The sequence below is a fragment of the Corvus kubaryi genome, unplaced genomic scaffold (assembly GCF_017639235.1).
Source record: "Corvus kubaryi isolate FWS band 111438036 unplaced genomic scaffold, C.kubaryi_AGA036_p1.0 split1-37296, whole genome shotgun sequence".
Classification (NCBI taxonomy): domain Eukaryota; kingdom Metazoa; phylum Chordata; class Aves; order Passeriformes; family Corvidae; genus Corvus; species Corvus kubaryi.
Window position 1 is genome coordinate 7,392,946 of NW_024582075.1, and position 18,696 is coordinate 7,411,641.

Sequence of the window (18,696 nt, forward strand, 5' to 3'; positions counted from 1 at the left end):
CAATCATTGTCTCTTTAATCATTCTCTCCGAACAGACCCCTGTTCCTAGTGCCTGTCCAACAATATCAGGAATTCATCGACATTCTCCAGTTTCAAGTTACAAACTACTGCGTCAGAGTTTGTGCTACAAGCATTTTACAGGATGCTGAGAGCCACTACTGGGATGACTGCAAAGCTTTTTATGAGGTGTGAGGTTAAGTTTACTATGCCTCCCTTTTATAAAATGTGTTTTAGTGGTTGCCAGCCCTCTGAAATCAGAACCATGAGATCAGCATTGTTTTTACATAAGTATTATTGGAATTTACTCTTTTGAAATATCTCTTATTGCAGGCAAGTGTCTCTCTAGAAATTATGTAGGAAAACCTAGTCATTTAAAGATGAGATAGGTTGTTACCGTGAAGTGTTTGTGTCATTTACTTCATAAACTATTTATTGTGTGTCAAGACATTTATATAGAACTCACTAAAGAGACACAATCATTAATCTCTAAGAACTTAACACTTCTTTTAGAAAGTATAACGTATGAAAATTTTTTTCTGGGAAATTTTTTATCTGATTCTTTGATATTTTATTATCAATTGCTTCCCCTTATTACTTTTTGTGCATAAAGGGTGTAACAAAGAAAGATGGTCACTATAGTTACCTTAAGTGTTCAACAATATATTTTTGAAATAACCAGTGCCATTTCACCTGCATTTTGAAGTCACAGGTCTGATCTATAGCTATAATCCTAATGATTCTATGAAAAAATAAAAGCTGGCGGAATTATGTTCATTTATTGGATTTTTTTTTTCCTTCATCATAATTAAATACAAACATAGGTTAATATACACTGTTGAAATTATTTTCACTTAATTTCAGGGTGAAGTATTATATGGGTTTTTTATCAAAAATAACTGAGATCTCTTGGAGACAAAGTCTTGTCCTTCCTTGTATCATTTTCTGTGTGAGACAATTAGTGTGTTCTGTTAAGCATTTTCTAGAATTCTTGCATGAGAGAAAATTCTGTCTGATACATGTAATCTACAGATGTAGTATAAGAAGCTGCTGAGTCAGTGACAAAATCTCTGCTGGATAGGGCATGCAGACCATGGAGTAGTAATCTATCAAAATGTCCATCCCTCAAAGACAAGTAAATAAACATTTCAGTTTTGTATGAATGGAACCCCAGATGATTAGGTAAGAAATGCAGTGGGTTTTGGCAACTGATGAATCATGATATGATCTTCCTTGTCTGTAGTCCCTATGGTGCTGTGTCCTGTTTATTGGTGACCCAGTAACTTCACCATGGAGAATTAGTTGTCTGACAAAAAATATGGAGTAGCTAAACAGTTCTGTCATTACTGAACAGAACTGATGTGTGCAGGAAGGAATGAGGAAAACTGGTGTCTCAACTCTCTATGTTTGCAGGATTTGAGGTAAAAAGTATGTAATTTTACATCATCACTCTTGTCTTCTTACTGGGTCATGTCTTCTTACTGAGCCCAAGGGTGGACCATGATCTATTCTGAGTGCCTTCAGGAGCTGTGCAGCTGAGCAGATGTTACGTCAATTGACCTCTTATAGGCATCCTAAATGGAAGAGATTGGTTTAAGATCTATTGCTTGTTACAAAGACGACTCCCTACTGAAACTTCCAGCAGTGAGAGGTGGCTTCTTCCAACATATGAGCTCAGCAGGAGGCGTGTGCCACTGGGCCAGCTCTCCAGATTATGTTTTTGAATGAAGCTCTTAGTGTAGCAGACATCTGCTGTAGCTGTGGGAACTTATGTTTTCTAACAGTCAAAGAATAAAGAATTGTCTGTTCAAAGATAATACTGAGTGGCTTATGTAATAAAACACAGCTGCTTGTTTCCTGGTATATAAGCTAAATAAAAGCTCACATCTGTTTTTATTATATGAAGCCTGCAGAAACAGCAGATACTTATCAGTGGAGTTGTCTAGAAATGGCAACAAATAGAAACACAGGTCAGAAAAGGGGAGTGAATCTCATTTAAATCTTCAGTGATATTGTTGCTTCTGCAGTGGAGGTACAATACTAAAAAGGGGGAAAAGAGCTATTACTTAAATAAACCAAATCAAAGAAAGTGAAACAAGTTGTGTTTATAGTTACAAAGTTAAAAAGTAAAAGTTGTTGACTTTCAGTAATGTAAAAGAATAAACAACCTATGTAAAGAAGTCAATTTAGAATTGTATTTTTGGTTGTTAAATCTGCAGGGGTTTTGAAAATTTTTAGATTTATTTTTTAAATAAAGATAGGGCCAAAATAAATTGGCTTCCATTAGGCATTCAGACTAATTATTTTTTATCTGGTAGTTTTATTTTGTAACAGTTGAAATGCTTTTGCAAAGAAAGGGAAATCTCAGTAAAATGTAAGGTAGGGTTAGGGTCTTACTTATGGATAGCTTTTACTTGAAGGTACCCTAAGAGTAATCATCTAAAACCCCAGGCATCTAGAAACATAGTAACATTCAAGTTATTCAAAATTATGAAGCTATGAGTTGTGTTATGAATTCAACTTTCAGATTCTTATTATATTTCCATGTATCATGCAATAATATTGTAATTTTATTTCATATAAGAAAAACAGGAAAATATTTTAATAAGTGCATTATTTTATTATATAAATTTTTTGGCCAATGTAATACAATCCCATTTTGACAGTATGGAAACACGTATCAAGTGCTTGGTAACAAAATACCAGAGGGATAATTTTTCTTTGTTTGCCTATTGAAATATGATGCTTATGGTTATATGTACAAAGAATAGTCATATGATTTTCTTTTGAAAGTCAGTCCTATTACAATTTTATCTTCTGCATTAGTGAAACCTGTAAAAGTGGATGCTCTAATTATTTGTTTTTCTTCTTTTTTTTCTAAATGAAATACCAGCAATGACTATACCTCAGTCATAAATTCAATGACAAGAGCAGTGGTCACAAGCTGGTTTATTTTGTTCTTTGTCATAATTTGCCACTTTTTAATATAAAATGCACTTCAAATATTGTGTGAGAGAACAAACAAATAGTGACAACTTCCAATAATCTGCTAATCTTTATGCTAATGTATTTAAAAAGAAGCCAGATTATTATTACTTTTATTTTTATTGTTAAATAATGCCTATAAAACTCTAAAACCATTTTAAAAATTGTGGGGTTATTTTATGCTTCAGATAATGCTAAAATATCAACAAATTCTTAAAATATTTCTCAGTTCTTTTGGGATGTTGGAACTGAAGATTGAAGTCTCTGTTCTCAAAAAGCTTCATGATAATGCTATTCTGAATAGGTATTAGTTGAAATATTTAAATGTGAGTTTTCCTGTGTACTTTATAGAAATATTATGGATTAACTGCTGTGATTTTGACTCCTTTGTATTTTTTTCTGTGTCTTAATGGGGTAGATCTATTTAGACAATATTGATGCCAGTGCTGATTCCTTCCCGGAAAATGTTTGGTTTCAATACATTAAAATTACAAGAGGCAAAAATAGCTTAGTAAAAAATTCTGGGCATCTCTTATTACGGGTGTAAGAGTTCAACTGTTCTTTTTACTTCTTTTCTTGCATATTTTTTATATATAACCAAGGTTTTATAATCATGGTTATGTGTAGCATTTATGAATCTGGGTAAATACATATGCTTAAGTAATTTAAATAATTATTTTTTTTGCAGACAAAGGAGCTGCTATGTTAAGTTTGTCTGACTATTCTGGTGGGTACAGAATACTGCCTATGTTTTTAAACTAAACTTACAACACTATGAGTTTTGAAAATAGGTTAATTGAAGATATAAGTTTTCAAACGCTGTGGTTTGATTTTGTGGCAGAACTGTAGTTTTGTGACTGAAATGCAACATTTGCTTGCAAATATAGATGTCTCACATCTTTTCAAGGACCCTTTGTCGGTCATGATATTCCTGAATCTCTTTAGCTATTTCCTTTCAGATTGAATTGTTAGACCTACAGGAGTTAAATTGACAATTTAGAAGGTGTGTTTTTGTTATTTAATGTGTGGTGGTTTTGATAGGGGGAAAGATGCTCATTCTCTGTCCAGATGTGGCATTACTTCTGCTGTGCTCTTCATCATGATCTATGGACTATTCTACCTCCAAAGACAGCCCAAGAGATTCTTACAGAGGTACTAGAGCGATCTTTGGATATTCTATCCTCCAGATATTGTCAGGTGTGTCCCAGTTACAAAAGAACACTACAAATCAGGTAATGGTTGTATATTTCCTGCACCATTTTAATGGAAAAATAAGTAAATGCTAGTTTTCTGTTATTCACTGCTTTGATTCAAATTTAAATGTTAATGAACAACGCGGAGGGGATAGACCAAATCTATGCATTTTGATGTTCATTTTAATAAAATATATTTTGTATATTTAAGTATATTTAGTAGTTATATTGCATACTGGGCAGAATCGAAGGCCTCTTTCAATTCTCTGTGAAATTGTTCCATAAACTGCTTGATTGGTTTGAAAGCCTCACAATGGAAGTGCATTGAGGATTGGGGATGCATCCAAAGATGTGGACAAAATTGGCACCATCAGGATTTGAAATCAAGCTGTTGATTCATTAAGAAAACTTAATGTATTCCAGTAGAGTTTGGTTTTTATAGGGCTTTTCAAGTGGAAGAGCTACAAGGCCACATCAAAACATTTATCAGAATAATGCCAGTGGTGTAGAAAGAGAGAGGAGAAAGATGCTACTCCTTTTTCTGTCATTTTAGGAAATAAGAAATTGAAGTTCTTCTTGTAGCAATTCTTATGTTTTGCCAAAGAGGAGGGTCTTTTTGAGAAATACTGATGTAGGTGTCTTCAAATAGAAGTTTACCCTACCTTTATCCTTTCTATCCAGTATCTTGTTTTACTGAATAAATAGGTGTATTTGTCACAACAGGATCACACAGAATTACAGAATGGGTGAGATTGGAAGGGACCACAATGGGTCATCTGGTCCAACCTCCCTGCTCAAGTAGGGTTGTCCCAGAGTACATAGCACAAGACTGAGTCCAGACAGCTTTTAGATGCCTCCAGTGAGGGAGAATCCACAACCTCTCTGGGCACTCTGTTCCAGTACTTGGTCACCCACGCAGTAAGGAAGCTCTTCCTCATATTTGTGTGGAACTTCCTGTGCACCAGTTTCTGACCATTGAATTTTGTCTATTGCACAGCACCACTGAGAAGAGTTAAAGGGTTTGTAATTTTTAGAGGGTTAGAGACACTAAGCAGATACATGTTCTGTGTGAGCTAAGAGTTACATGCTGTCATCTCAAGTTTTATTATGGAAAGTATTGTCGTGGAAGCTCAAGTAACTTGCACAAGATCACATTGTTGAAATGGGTAGAAAAACCCCAAAGTTTTATTCTATATGCCTGTTGTGTGCTCTATTCCTGCACTAACTTACTGTGATCAGGTTCTTCTATATCTTTTGGTACAGAGAGGTTTTCTGAAAACTTTAGTGGAATTTTTTTTGGGGAAAAAAATGCCCTGAAATATGAAAAGTACAGTATTACTTAAATGTTGTATTAGTCAATTCTATATGAATTTACTTCAAATTACTGAACAAGAAAGAACTTTTTACATTATCATTTTGTAGAAAAGTTGTATATTCAATAAGGTGATTCTTGAATTTTTCACTAAGTAAATTGAACTATCCAGTCATGAATAAGTGAAAAAAAAATTACTCAATATAATTCAATATATTTTTATCACAGAGGCTTTACATATTTTTTAATAATGTTATAGTTAGTGAAGGTATCTTTTCTCCCAATGAAATGATAGAGAACTGATGTGTAATATGGACAAATGTCTGTTTATGTGTGTTTGCCTAAATTTTTAAAAAATAACTTGATCCTTGAAATTGCATATGATCACATGTGCATCCATGGCTTTTAGGTGCTTAAGTAGTTTTTTAAGGCCCAACCTCATACATCCCATATTTTTTGTGTTATTCACATGTTTCCTATGTATTGTATGTCAGCGTAGTCTTGTGAGATTATGTCGTTGTTCTTGCTGTTGTTCAGGCCAATGATGCATGATGCCTTGCTAGCCAGTATCAACAGGCAACAGATGACTGACTCAGAAATGTTCCACATTATAATATGTTGTACGGAGTTAGTTTTGCAAATTGAAGATTAAGTTCCTTTGTTCCTATTTTTTGCCCCATCAGGATTTGAAAATAGTATGTAGATTTTAATTATAAGAAAACAAAATTTAAATTTATTTACTTGTAATTTAGAAAGTAAATTGCTCTTGCCTAGTGACATTTCCAAATCTTTTAAGTCTTCTTTTTACTGGTTTCAGTAACAACTTGTCTGTGGAATAGTTGATTTTTTACAGAGTAGTGGATGCAGACTTCCTGTATCACTGAAGAGGAAATTTAAAGTCCATGCTATGATTTTGGTGGTTTATCTTGTCAGAGGAAATGTCTGTTTAATTGAAATTTACAACTATCCAGATGTCCTAAGTAATGTTATTCTTGGGGCTTTTTTTGTCTACAGAATTGATATTGCAGCAATTTTGATGTCCACTGAAGACATGCTCTGGTCAATTTGTAGTTCTGTGCAAAAGTTTCTGAATCCACACAAAGACAGAGATCTCAAGATCTGTAAAATCCATAGCCACTGCAATAGTCTGATCTCTGTGCTGGCTATTTTGACTTCACCACTGAAGAATTTGTATGAGTGAGTATGAAATAAACATTCAATTTGAGATAAAATTGCTTCTTGAACTTACATGGATTGATCTACAAGATGAATTTTTGTGTTGAAATCAGATGCAGTGCATAGTATTTGCACATTTTAATGGTTTTTGACTATTTCTCAATTTGATCCTGGACTTATTTTTGTGATCTTACCTAAAGCCCAGTTATATCCGCTGGGATTTTATTAGCTTTGGATCAAACTCCTGTGCTGTATATTTTTTTTTCTGTTAATAACATAGACCACAGTGAATGTCTGGATTGATTTCCTCTGTGACAAAACCAGTAGAATTTAATTAATAATTACTGTCCCAAATTTGCAATTTATTTTTCAGTTAGGACAGATTTATTTTGAAATACAGTCTTACTTATCTAAAAACATTTAGTACTGTGCTACCAAAGACTTTGGCAGGGTTTTCAAGAACTTAGTAATTCATCAACTGGAAAAAAATCATTTTACTAGCTCAGATTATCTACTTTAAGCTTCTGGCTAAATCAGAATGTTCCATTGTCATCTCATAATATTTCTAGAAGTACTGGAATGTAAAGGTAATTTACTGAAATGATCATCTGGTTACATGACTGGCATACTTCAACAAATATAGTTAAAAGAGTAAGAATATAGAATGCCTGTATTTATAAAATCATGTCTTCTCAAGTCACAACTGTAAGGAAAAGGACATTTAACTTGCACTGAAATTGGGTCTGAGTCTTTTGTTACTAAAATTCTGCTGTAAATTTGGTGTAAGAGACAATACAAAGTGAGATCACAAATTCAAAAAAGAGGAGCAACAAAACCCAAAGCTAATGAAGCCACATCCTATTCAGCTGGCTTTTACTTCATTATTCTAGGTAGTACTAGGGTGGCGACCTCCTGCATATAAGCTTCTTTAACTAAAATTTTTTCGTCATATGTGGTCTCATTTTAATATTTGTGGGCTCTAAAGAATATGCAAAAGTGAATTGTAACTGGATGTTTGATCTCATAGAACACAGGCTTATGAATAGATAGCAATTTAGAAGGTGACTCAGGAACAGATTAGGTGGTCCTGCTGTGGCAGTAGTAATGGAGGCAGGAAAGGACATTGCAGTAGCTGTAACTGCTTCTACTGTCAGTTTTGACATTTCACCTTTCTTTTATGAAAGCCCTTAGAATGATGGACCAAAATAAATATGCAGTATAATTTGTTCCTTTTAGTGATTCTAGTCTCTTCCACTGATCAATATTGTTTCCGTATTTATCTATACATACCATGACAGAAAATTTTGTGCTTACTGGAGAGCTCACGGAGTTTCAGAACAAAGTATCAATGAAAAACTTGTTTTTTATTTTATGTAAAATGCTGCAGGTAAACAACTTGGTCACATAGCTTTCATAGTTAGGGTTATGAATTTCATTACCTGAATTTGCTTGTCTGGTGATCAAAAACTTGACATGTGCAGAATGTAGCAGCTCATTTAATTTACTACAAAGTCCTGTGCAAATCACCATCAAAATACGGCAGCTTTGTTTAAAAAAAATACAAAAAAGTGTCATATTTTATTCTATAGTTACAAAAATAATATTAACAATGAAGACCATTTATATATAGATGATGTATGTTTTAGAGTAAGTAAAATAGGATTTTTAAAAATGAACTTGTATTCAGAACTTGTGTTTTCACAATCTGTGAGGTCCCTTTATCAAAACAATTTTTTTATATTGTATGTTTAATTGCAGCCAATATTTGTCAGGTAACCTAACCCAGTGTCCAGAGTACAAAGAAAAAAGTGGTTTAGCCAATCAGCTTCTTAAATTACTATATCCAATTGGAAACAATTTGATATAATGAATTTTATGTATTCTACCTAGGTCCATTGTTTACTGGGGTGTGCATAGTTCATCACATTAAGAATCTATCAATAACAAATCTTAAAGCTATCCTGCTTTTAAAGGAATCTTTCATCAATTCTCTGTGCAATTATATTGTATAATCACAAATTCTGTCTGACTCTATATCTTTCAAATCTTTGGTAAAATTACCTGTGAAAAAAAGGTTTTTGTTTTAAATCAATCATGCTCTCTTTTGGTACTGGAAGTTTTCCCTTAAGTGACTAAATGTCAATTAATCTGTAGACTTCTCAGGAAAGTTCTGTGTAATCATAAATGTGGCAATGACAGAACATTGTTTTCCAGGAGTTGTGTAATAATACGACTGGCTCATTTTTAGCTTACTAGAGAGACTATTCACTGCTGCTTAAGGGAACTAAAATTATTCAAATTTCTTAATTATTTTGTGGAAATTGAACAAAACAGTAATGATGCTGAAAAATTAATAGTATCTTTAACTTCAAATAAGGTGATTCTGGTATATGTTCTCTCATTCCTAATTTTCTGATCTAGAATTTCTTTTCTGTGTGACAAGTTTTCTTAGATCTGGTCCAAAATTCACCTGTGAATCTTGGGTCATCTGGTTTTAATACTTGCTTTTCTGTGCTTCATTTTTCTGCACCCTTCTGTGGCCTTCCCGAAGTATCTTTAGCATAATGTAAATGCTGCTTGGAAAGGACTACTGGAGGTTGTCTAATCTAGCCTCCTCCTCAAAGCAGAACCATCACCAAGAGCAGTTGAACATGACTGTGTTTGACTGACACAACTTTTTTGAAGCCTGCTCCACAGCTGCCATACCTTAGTGCAAAGTATTGCCTAATATCTAGTGTGAGCCTTCAAAGCTGCTGGCTATAACTTGCTGTATCACATCAGCCCCTGCTGAGAAAAGTTAAGTCAGTGTTGTCTTTGTTATTACTCTTTGGGTCGTTGTAGGCTGCCATTAGGTGAACTGACACTTTCAAGCCACCACTTCACCAGAGTGAAGGAGTCTAGGGCCTTCAAACATTTCTTATAGATGATTCAATTAAGTCTTTTTCAGTTTCTGCACATTCTCCTTGAACTGTAGGCCCAAGAGCTGGACAAAATATTTTCAGTAAGGCTTAAACTGTTGCCAAGCAGATGAGGTAAATCACTGTCTTTTGTTTTAGTTGCTGTGCCCCTCCTAATGCAGCCCAGTGTGCAGTTCACATTTTTTCTACTGACAATATACTAATGCCTTGTCTTCAACACCCTGCTTCCCATAAGCCTCAGGTCTGTGGTTGGGTAGGGTGGCACTCAGACAAGTAAGGTCTAGTTAGCCCCAGCCTAGGTTATTGTAATTCTCTTGCTGAAGTAAACAGTTGCTCTTTACCTCAGTCAACTTTGTGAATTCCTTTGATCCAGTCATCCATGAGTAGGCACTCAGCTGTTGTGTTAACTACTGTGTCCACTTACCCCAGTTTAGTGTCCCCTGAAAATGTCCTAAACATCTGTTCTCTGTCTGCTTTTGTCCACGTTGTCGAGGACCTGTTGAACAATGAGTCTCTAGAATGTGCTCCCCAAATCTACTAAGTGTTACTATTTTCTTGCTGCTTACTCAAACCTCTGAAATAAGAGGAGCTTCATACTTCTGAATTTCCAGTCATCACTGTCTTATTCAGTGATGAGATTGTTGTCAGTTACTCAGGTCTAGTAGCTGGGGTTTTGTGTAATGGATCACACAGTTTCCGTGCTGCCTATGAATACACGGGAGAATCCAATGCCACAGTTCACTCAGAGTAGTAAATTATCCGGGCCTCAAAGCAGAGACTGTCTTCTGCATCAGGTTGAGGGTTGCTCAGTTTGGAGCAGATCTATTCTTGTGCTTTTTCTGATATTCTTTAGTCTTTTGTACTAAGTAGGCGATAATAGTCTGTAAAGGAAGAACATAAAGAATAAGGTGGATGTACCTTTTTGTGATTTCATGCTATGAATTGTTATGTCTTACTTTCTCAACAAGAAGTCAGGTAAATTATTTAAATGTTGAGAGAAGTATTTAGAGATTGGCAAAATTACTCTCTATTGTTGTAAATTTAATGTCATTCAATATTAAAGACTGAAAACGTTTCTCTTTCATATATGAGTTATAACTCATGAAGTTGCTTTTTAGTAATGTAATCAAATGTTTTAGTAATCTCTCTCCTTACGCAGAGGGAATTGTAGGAAGACTACAAGGAAATACCATTAGGATGCATCTTGTTGGCATCTCATTTCTTCACACCTGCACTTAGGCTTACAGAATCAATTCTCACCTTGTCATACTCTACTGAAGAATAAAACCACTCTAACTTGAAATCTTGCTTTGGTATTAAATCTGCTATCTGCTGCTTTGAGATAATAGGCAGCTGCTTTGGCGTAACTTGAAGCTAAAATAAATGTCCTGCTAGCTATTATTACACGACTATCAGAAGAGTAGTTGAGTTCAACAGTCTGGCGCAGAGTTGGGTTTTCCTGGCAAGAGTTACATAGCCAGCAGTGGACATTAAGAAATGCTGTCATGAGAATTACTGTATTATCATTAGACACTTGGTTTTTTAGTAGTATTTGAAGTTATTCTAGTGTTTAAACAGAGCCTCAGATTATCTCTGTCTCACTTTAAAAATTTCTGTAGAGATTTCATTATAAGCAAATAAGTCAGAATCCAAAAATCTGCCCAGTGCTTCTCCTTAGGATACAGCTAAGAAGACATACTTAACACGCTGCTTTAGTCCAGAATTCTCTCAAACAGTTCCTACACAACCAATAGACAAGATGTGGTCTTTTTTTTAAATTTTAGATTGCTAACCAAATGTATTTATCACACTTTCTTGTAGGATGTTTGCTCTATGCTTTGCTATATCCAGAAAAAAATATTTCAGTGAATGAGAGAAAATATTTCTTTTTTAGTTTCATAATACTGAAATTACTGTCCTTAAAATAATTCCTTTTGAGTTAAAGCTCTTCCTTTAGCTATACTAGGATCTCAGCTTTATTTTTAATCTTCAGGTCTTCATGAATTCACAAAGAGCACAAATTCACTGTGCTAATCCTTCTGCTCAGATTTTGTTTACTTAGGATCATTTAGTTGTCTGTAGTAAATTCTTTTTGCTCTTTTTTTCTTTATTAGTGAGACTGATTTCCAAATAAAACAGCCTGTCTTTTGGAGAAGTTCAGAAACTATACAGCTACCTTTCTTGTTGAAAAAGTATAATTTTCTCTCTTCTTTCATCTGGGCAGTGACCTAAAAGACGTGTAACAACAGTTCTGAATTACTTTAGATGAAAGATAAGAAATTCACAGCCAAGTAAGGTGAAAAGTAAGGTACTTGTGAAGTGATAATTGTTTGTAGTTGAAGGAAGATGGACGTAACAGACTGGAATTCCTCTCTGCTGGAATTGTATGCAGTGTAAATGAGAATAAAAAGGGAAGAGGCCAAGGGGCATCCATTGCTATCCCACATTATTCAATCCTAGTGGCTGCTAGAAAATTTTACAAATACTTATAATTTATTACTGAACAACAATTAAAGGCAAATATTAAATGATAGAGTCCTGTTCTTACACATATTTGTAATCCTATAATATAATTAATTGATAAAATGTTTCATTTTTCGTATCCGTATATTGTGCCTCTCACATCATTTGAGTAAGTGAAGTATTGCAAAAGGGACAGGAATCTAGTTCTTCTCTAGTTCCTTATATTTGAAAACAAGCAGTATTCCATTTCTCTCAAGCCATTGAAGGTCCAAAGCTTCTGGTTCAAATTTTTGTCCAATTTAATCCAAAGTCTATATGTACTTGCATGTCAGTCAGTATAATTTCAAAAGATACTTTATATATCATTATTATAAAAGTATCTAAAATATGATACATTTGTTATGCAGGAAGAAAAGAGCTGTAGAAATGAATGAAGAGAAATTTGCATTTTGAATGCATCTTCAAACGTAATTTGAAAATGTGTTATATATGAATAAAAATACAAAGAAAACTTGGATAACAGTTATTAGATACTGAGTTTCAAAGAGTGAAATTAAATAAAATATAGAACTATATTTTTTACAGTACATTAATAGATTTGCAATTATGTGTTTGCATACATATATTAGTAGTATTTATCATGAGCTATTTTCTGTCTTCTATTCATATAGCAATACTAAGTAGTAGTGATCCAAGGGAATTTTCAGTCTCCCATGTAATTCAGAAGTATTTGGATTCTTTCAGGACATTTCTGGATAATTCTGATGAACATCTTCCTCAAGATTTTTCAGAAGTCTTTTATCATCCATTGCACTGGTTATTTTGCATACCATCATCCTGTTTTTTCTTACTGAAGTGAGTATCAAAAGTTGATTGTTGTAAAAGGATCACCAGATAGTTAGTATTAGTTAAATATTGTTACATTTTGAAAAAGAGTATATCTGAATAAATGTGTAATTAATATTCTGATTTTAAAAAGATATGGAAGCATTTTTTAATTTATTACAGATTTCTCTAATGTTTGAGAGTCTGAAGAAAAGTTGCACTGAAAGCACTGTGTTTTGCTAGTCTATTAATTATGTTTGATATTTGAATTATCTGTAAGGTTTTCTGGCTTTAATTAAAGAGTATATAGTTCTTGACAATACAGAAGTTCAGCATGGCTGATGTTCTGAAGGGGAGATAAAGAATGTATGCCTTTCTGTCTACGATTGCTGCTAAATAAATATATGGTACATAAATAACTCATTGAAAAATATGCTGCTTGATTGTAGTTCAATTTTTTGGAGATTATTGAATGATTAGAAGCAAAAGCTTAACTTTTCTGTGTCACTGCATATAATGACAAGTTACATAGAAGATACGTGCTACCAGCTGCACTGCTGTTTGCTTTCTAATTTTGAATCTAAAGCACTCCCACACCAGTGTAGATCCTCTCCTAACCCCTTCACCTCCCTGTTTTCCTCTTCAAAATTATTTCCTGAGAGGTTTTCACTCTCCATTTTTCACGAAAAGCTGTTTTTGTGAGATGTTACTGTGTTTTCTGAGAAAGTATTTTTATATTTTGGAGGAGTACATTATCAAATGAGTGGTGACCTATTGATGCCCCTTGTGCTTTGAATTTATTACCTCTTTCCTTCTACGCACATTATATTGTACCTTGTATATGAAAATATTTTTGCTATAATTTTTCCCCATGCTACACAAAACATGCTGATCTCTTTCCATAGGCTTCACTCCTAACTGCATGTTATCAATCCTGTTCTCTCCTTCCCTGGTGCCTCTGATGTCTGCTGAACCAGAGCAATATATGTTGTGACTGCATCAAAGTCATGTGCTTCGCTAACTACATGCCAAGCAGAGTTGAATAACTGGTGAATTCAGAATGTGTCCTGCTTGAAATAGTAATTTAAGTTCTTATAAAGCATGAAAGATCATGTGTTTATCAAGCTTCAAGGAACTTTGTCAGTGGCTTTTTAAGTTATGCATGGTTGGAGAGAAAGAAAAAGGAGGGATACAGTAGAGGGAATGACTGCATTAGAAAGGAATGTAGTCATCCATTTCTGGAAAATTTATGCTTCATTAAATTTTCATTGTAGAAAAGACAGTAAGTTTTTTTATGTCCCCATGTAAGGCCAGATCTCAAAATTGAAATTATAGTGCTACTATTATTTTCAAATTATGAGTTTTGGAAGATGATTTCACAAGTGAGTACCCTATGCTGTGTAACAGTATGTAAAGGAAATGCTGGTACCATTTCAGACATAATTATCTTTCCTGAGGTGGAATTAAGATAGATTTGAATAAATAGCAGAAAACTATTCCAGAGCTATGTAGTATGCACTTATTTTCCCTGGAAGAAAGGTAATAAAATACACAACTTCTTGATCAGCAAATAGGAAAATGAAAAGTACAAAAGAAAGTACATCTCTGAGAAGATACAGTCAGTGTACCTGTGTGAGAACAGTCCATATATGCAGAGAGAACCTTGTGTACTGTCCTGGTGATAATGAGTGAACAATATTGGTAAAATATTTAATGTTCTCTTTTAACAACACACCTTTCAGCTGCTCAGAAAAAATAAGTGAAGGGTTCTATATCTAATGAGTAATTCTGAGGTGTTCTAGTTTTTTCACTGGCTTTATACTGTGTGAATGAAACTTTTTCTCCCTTCAAATACTGCCTTTAGAGCATTATCAAGGCACATTATATTTAAGTATTGCAGCAAACTGTACTTCAGAGCATCCTAATTATTTGTGGATGGTTTTCTTGTTTTACATCTTATATCTAATTAGTATATATGTTCACTGTCCATAACAAAATTGGAAACACAGGCTATTGTATACCTCTCAACTGTGGCCACCTAATTTTTAACTGAAGAGTCTAATCTGTCGTACATGTAGCTACAAAGTATGTAGTCTTTCTAAGCTTGGTATTTCAAAAGAAAGTTTTGATAGTTCCTGAAATTAATTTGTTTACTATGGATTTCCTACGTTGTTTTTCATTGCTGAAAATGGCTACAGTCTGTTTAATTTTATCAGTTTGACTCCAACATCAGTGTCAAGGTTGTTACCATGAATTAGCATATTTACTTGCCTTATAAAATCTTGAGCTTCCTACTTGAGGTTTTCTTTCTGTCTTGAATACAAGCCAAAATAATATGGTTGGTTATCAAACTAAAAAATTACTGATAATTTATATTACAGTTCCTTTAGTAGTAATTGTGATTCTTCTTTGCCTCATTTGGGGTTTATAATCATACCATTTGCAAATCAAAGGTAGGGTTTTTTTCTTCTTCTGTACAAAACAGGACATTTATATGTGTGATATTTATATGTACTTCACCTTTTGTCACTTTTTATGAGGCTAGTCGTATTTTCGCTAGTACTGAGCTATGAGGATGAGAGAACATATGTCTCTCCATATGCACGTTACAAAACTTCTCAGTGCATTTATTGGTGCTAGCTTCATGGCTGTAGGGAATGTCTGCTATATTTTATTTTTCCTCCAAGTGAGTCACACCATTGTACGTTTCAGTTTGCAAGATGCTTAAAGAGCCAAGAACTGGTGTATATTACAACATGATAACTTCCCATCTGGTCAATGACAGACAGGGGTTTTTTTTTGGTTTTTTTTTTTCAATTCAGATATTCTAAAAATGTCATTTATTTCTATAGGAATTTAAAATATTATTCTTTATAAATATAATTGACCCAACTTGTCACTTATCTTTTAGTTTGAAGGCAATGAGTGACCTTATTAGGTAGGATAGCGTGACATTAAAGGAAGAGAAAAAAATTAAACTCACCCAAATATTTTAACTGAATTAGTGAAGTGTTGAGTTTGGTGTCAGCCATAGCATTAATTCTACTGTGAAAATATAACTGTTTTAATTTTAACTTTAATTATTAACTTACTGATTAGATTATATATAGGTTATACATGCATTAGATTATATATATAAACCTAATCTTGAACATACAGAAATTAAGATAATTCTTTTAAGAATACAAAGTCCTAATGTTTGATTGCAGTATGTATTTTAAGTATGGAGAATTTACTTTGACTGTGAGTTCTATCAAGACTTAAATGTATATGTGTTTATATTTTTGATAAATATTACTGGAATCCAGTCTGTGCTAATATGCAAATATAATTGTAGAGTCAGTGCTGCACTGTCAGCAATTATATATAAAGTACCGGGTGAAAATCACAAAAGCTGTACATAAGGTTTCCTGGCATAGACATTGCTTCTGAGGTTAGAGGTATTTGTTTAATGTTAAAATTGCAAAGGCTGAGGTGTCTAAAATCTTCCTTTGCTAAAATGACTATTACAGTGGAGTTTTGTCATAATAGTGGGATGTAACGGCCCTGCTGGAGGATGGTTTCCTTAGCTGACTTCAGGGCTGCCCTGCCAGATATGTGGCATACTGGTTTTCCTGTTAATGGAAACACAGATATGTGAGGGACTAAACTAGAAGAGTGTATCAGTCAACATTTTCTTTTCCAGGACTTGTAGGTTTGTATTGAGTATACTGTATAAATGGCAGCCTTGACTCAACAGCGAAATATTTGTGCAATCATCTAGTTCTTTCATGCGTGCATTCAAGCATAGCTGGGTGGTGGCACACTTGGGTAAGTCAGAGGTTGTAAAAGTGTGCAACTTAATGGAGAGGTACCCCTCTGTTAGAACAACGACATGAGCCCATTTTAGTTCTGTCTCAAAAGTTAAAAAGTTATGTCTAAATGCACACAAAGTGTTTGAGCAGATGCATATAAATCCTTCTCTAGTCTGACTGGAAAATCCCAGACTGAAAACCTCCTGATGAAGAGGGTTTTAACTGATGCTGAAGGTGTTTTTTGCATACGTACATAATATTTATACCTGCAGAGTCAATGCCTCAGCCCATATGAAGTCCTTACAATCATACATGTAAAATTCGTGTGCATAAAAGTTTACGTATGAGCTGCATAAAGTTTCAATGTTAGCAGCTATTGTTGTATGAATTTGTAGCCAAAAAAGTAAATAGAGTGGCTAAACATCAGTTGAAGTTTAATTTTAAAAAAACTTTCAAATTTATAAAAACTTACACATTAAAGAAAAAAAATTATACACAGTCCAATTTTGAAAACTTGTTTTTAAAAGTGTTTCAAGAAGAAAATACTAAATACAGTAGATGATAAACATTTGGAAGGACAGATTTGTTTGGTTTTTGTTTAACTGTAATGTGAGTTCAATGATTGGTGTTGGGTCATTGGCTGTGTTCAGAGTAAGCCCTGGAATATCATTTGGAAACCTCAATTTTTGCAGAACGTGGAAATCACAAACAGAAAATAAACTGCAAATGGAATATAAACCGCAATCTCTTTATAAGCTTGTGAATTTGTACTACACTTTCTCACTTCTCCCTGCTGGCAAAATGTTAACCAGTCTATATTTCTCATGGATTTTTCAGGACGTGTAAGACTTGCTCAACCTAAAGTGGAATTTTGCAACCTCTTTGAGCATTTTCAGTGTTTAAATTTAAGAGCTGCATATGCTTCATCAAGGACAGACACTTCAGATCTCTTACTCAACAATTACTGCAATAATAAACTAAAAAATAATACCCTTACATTTATTCAACTGCAGGAAAAAAACCTCCTTTTTGCGTGGTAGGACAGGAAAAATACAGTTCCATGACAGAGATAAACACAGTTTTTTTGTATCAGATATAACTGTGGCTGACTAACAAATGTCAATTTGCTTTTAACTAGTTGAAATTAAATGTAATTCTTTCTCTGAGCTGCCTTAAAGTAAGGAAGCATGAAAGCATTTTCAGAGTAATCTGGGAAGGATTGACACTTAAGGGAGTTAGTGTCCTGCAATTTAAGGATATTAATTTCATAGATAAAGTAACTGTATTATTCTTTCTGTCTTTGTCTTACGTTTTGAAAGGACCCCATCAGCCAGAGAAATGGCCACCCAAGGTCTGCTGAAGCTGCTCTTATCTCAGCCATACTGTAATTTGAACTTGCTTTTGGAAACATTGCTGCATTGTGATTGTCTCTTAGTGAAAATTTTGCTGAGAAGCTCAAGTAAGTATAGATACTGTCAATCCATATAAGAATATCAGTGAGAAAAACAAATTCATTTTTAACTACTTAAATGCTGGAGGAAGGCTGACAGCCATTTTTGGGGGTTAGGTACCCATTTACTTATCGGTAGGATGCTTCTTGAATGGGTAAAAAGATAGAAAAAGTCATCACCTTTTTAGTGAGAATTTGCACTCAATTCGTGTAGTAATAATTTCAAAGCAATGCAATTTGTTAAAATAGGCTGCTGTCATAAATGCAAAAGAGTCAAAATGAATTTGAGCTTAACGGAGCTTTGATACCACAACTACTCTACATAGTTTTTTCAAAAGTGTGGATTATAGTCTAAAAGACCACTTTCAAAATTATATTTGAACAGTGGAAAGCTTCTTAGATGTTTTGTTGAAGTTATTATATGTTTGTCACTGTAGGCATTCTAGAATTACATATATGCTTCTGCTTGTTAATTCATTAATGATGTTTTGAAAATAGAATAAATAAAATAATGTTTCTACAAATTTTTCTTTGCATTCTGATGGTATTGTGTTTGAAGCAACAAACTTTATCACATCATTCC

The 18,696-nt window shown here is 33.8% G+C and overlaps 1 protein-coding gene across 6 annotated transcripts in view; it reads left to right on the forward strand.

Moving 5' to 3' along the window:
- KIAA0825 (KIAA0825 ortholog) overlaps positions 1-18,696 on the forward strand; it is a 243,888-nt gene that overhangs the window by 89,416 nt on the left and 135,776 nt on the right. For all 6 annotated transcript variants that reach the window (XM_042013158.1, XM_042013161.1, XM_042013163.1 and 3 more), the window contains 5 exons: positions 36-186; positions 4,024-4,214; positions 6,502-6,684; positions 12,789-12,899; positions 17,983-18,122. In XM_042013158.1, coding sequence (XP_041869092.1) covers positions 36-186; positions 4,024-4,214; positions 6,502-6,684; positions 12,789-12,899; positions 17,983-18,122 — 776 coding nt within the window. The remainder of the gene's footprint in view (positions 1-35; positions 187-4,023; positions 4,215-6,501; positions 6,685-12,788; positions 12,900-17,982; positions 18,123-18,696) is intronic.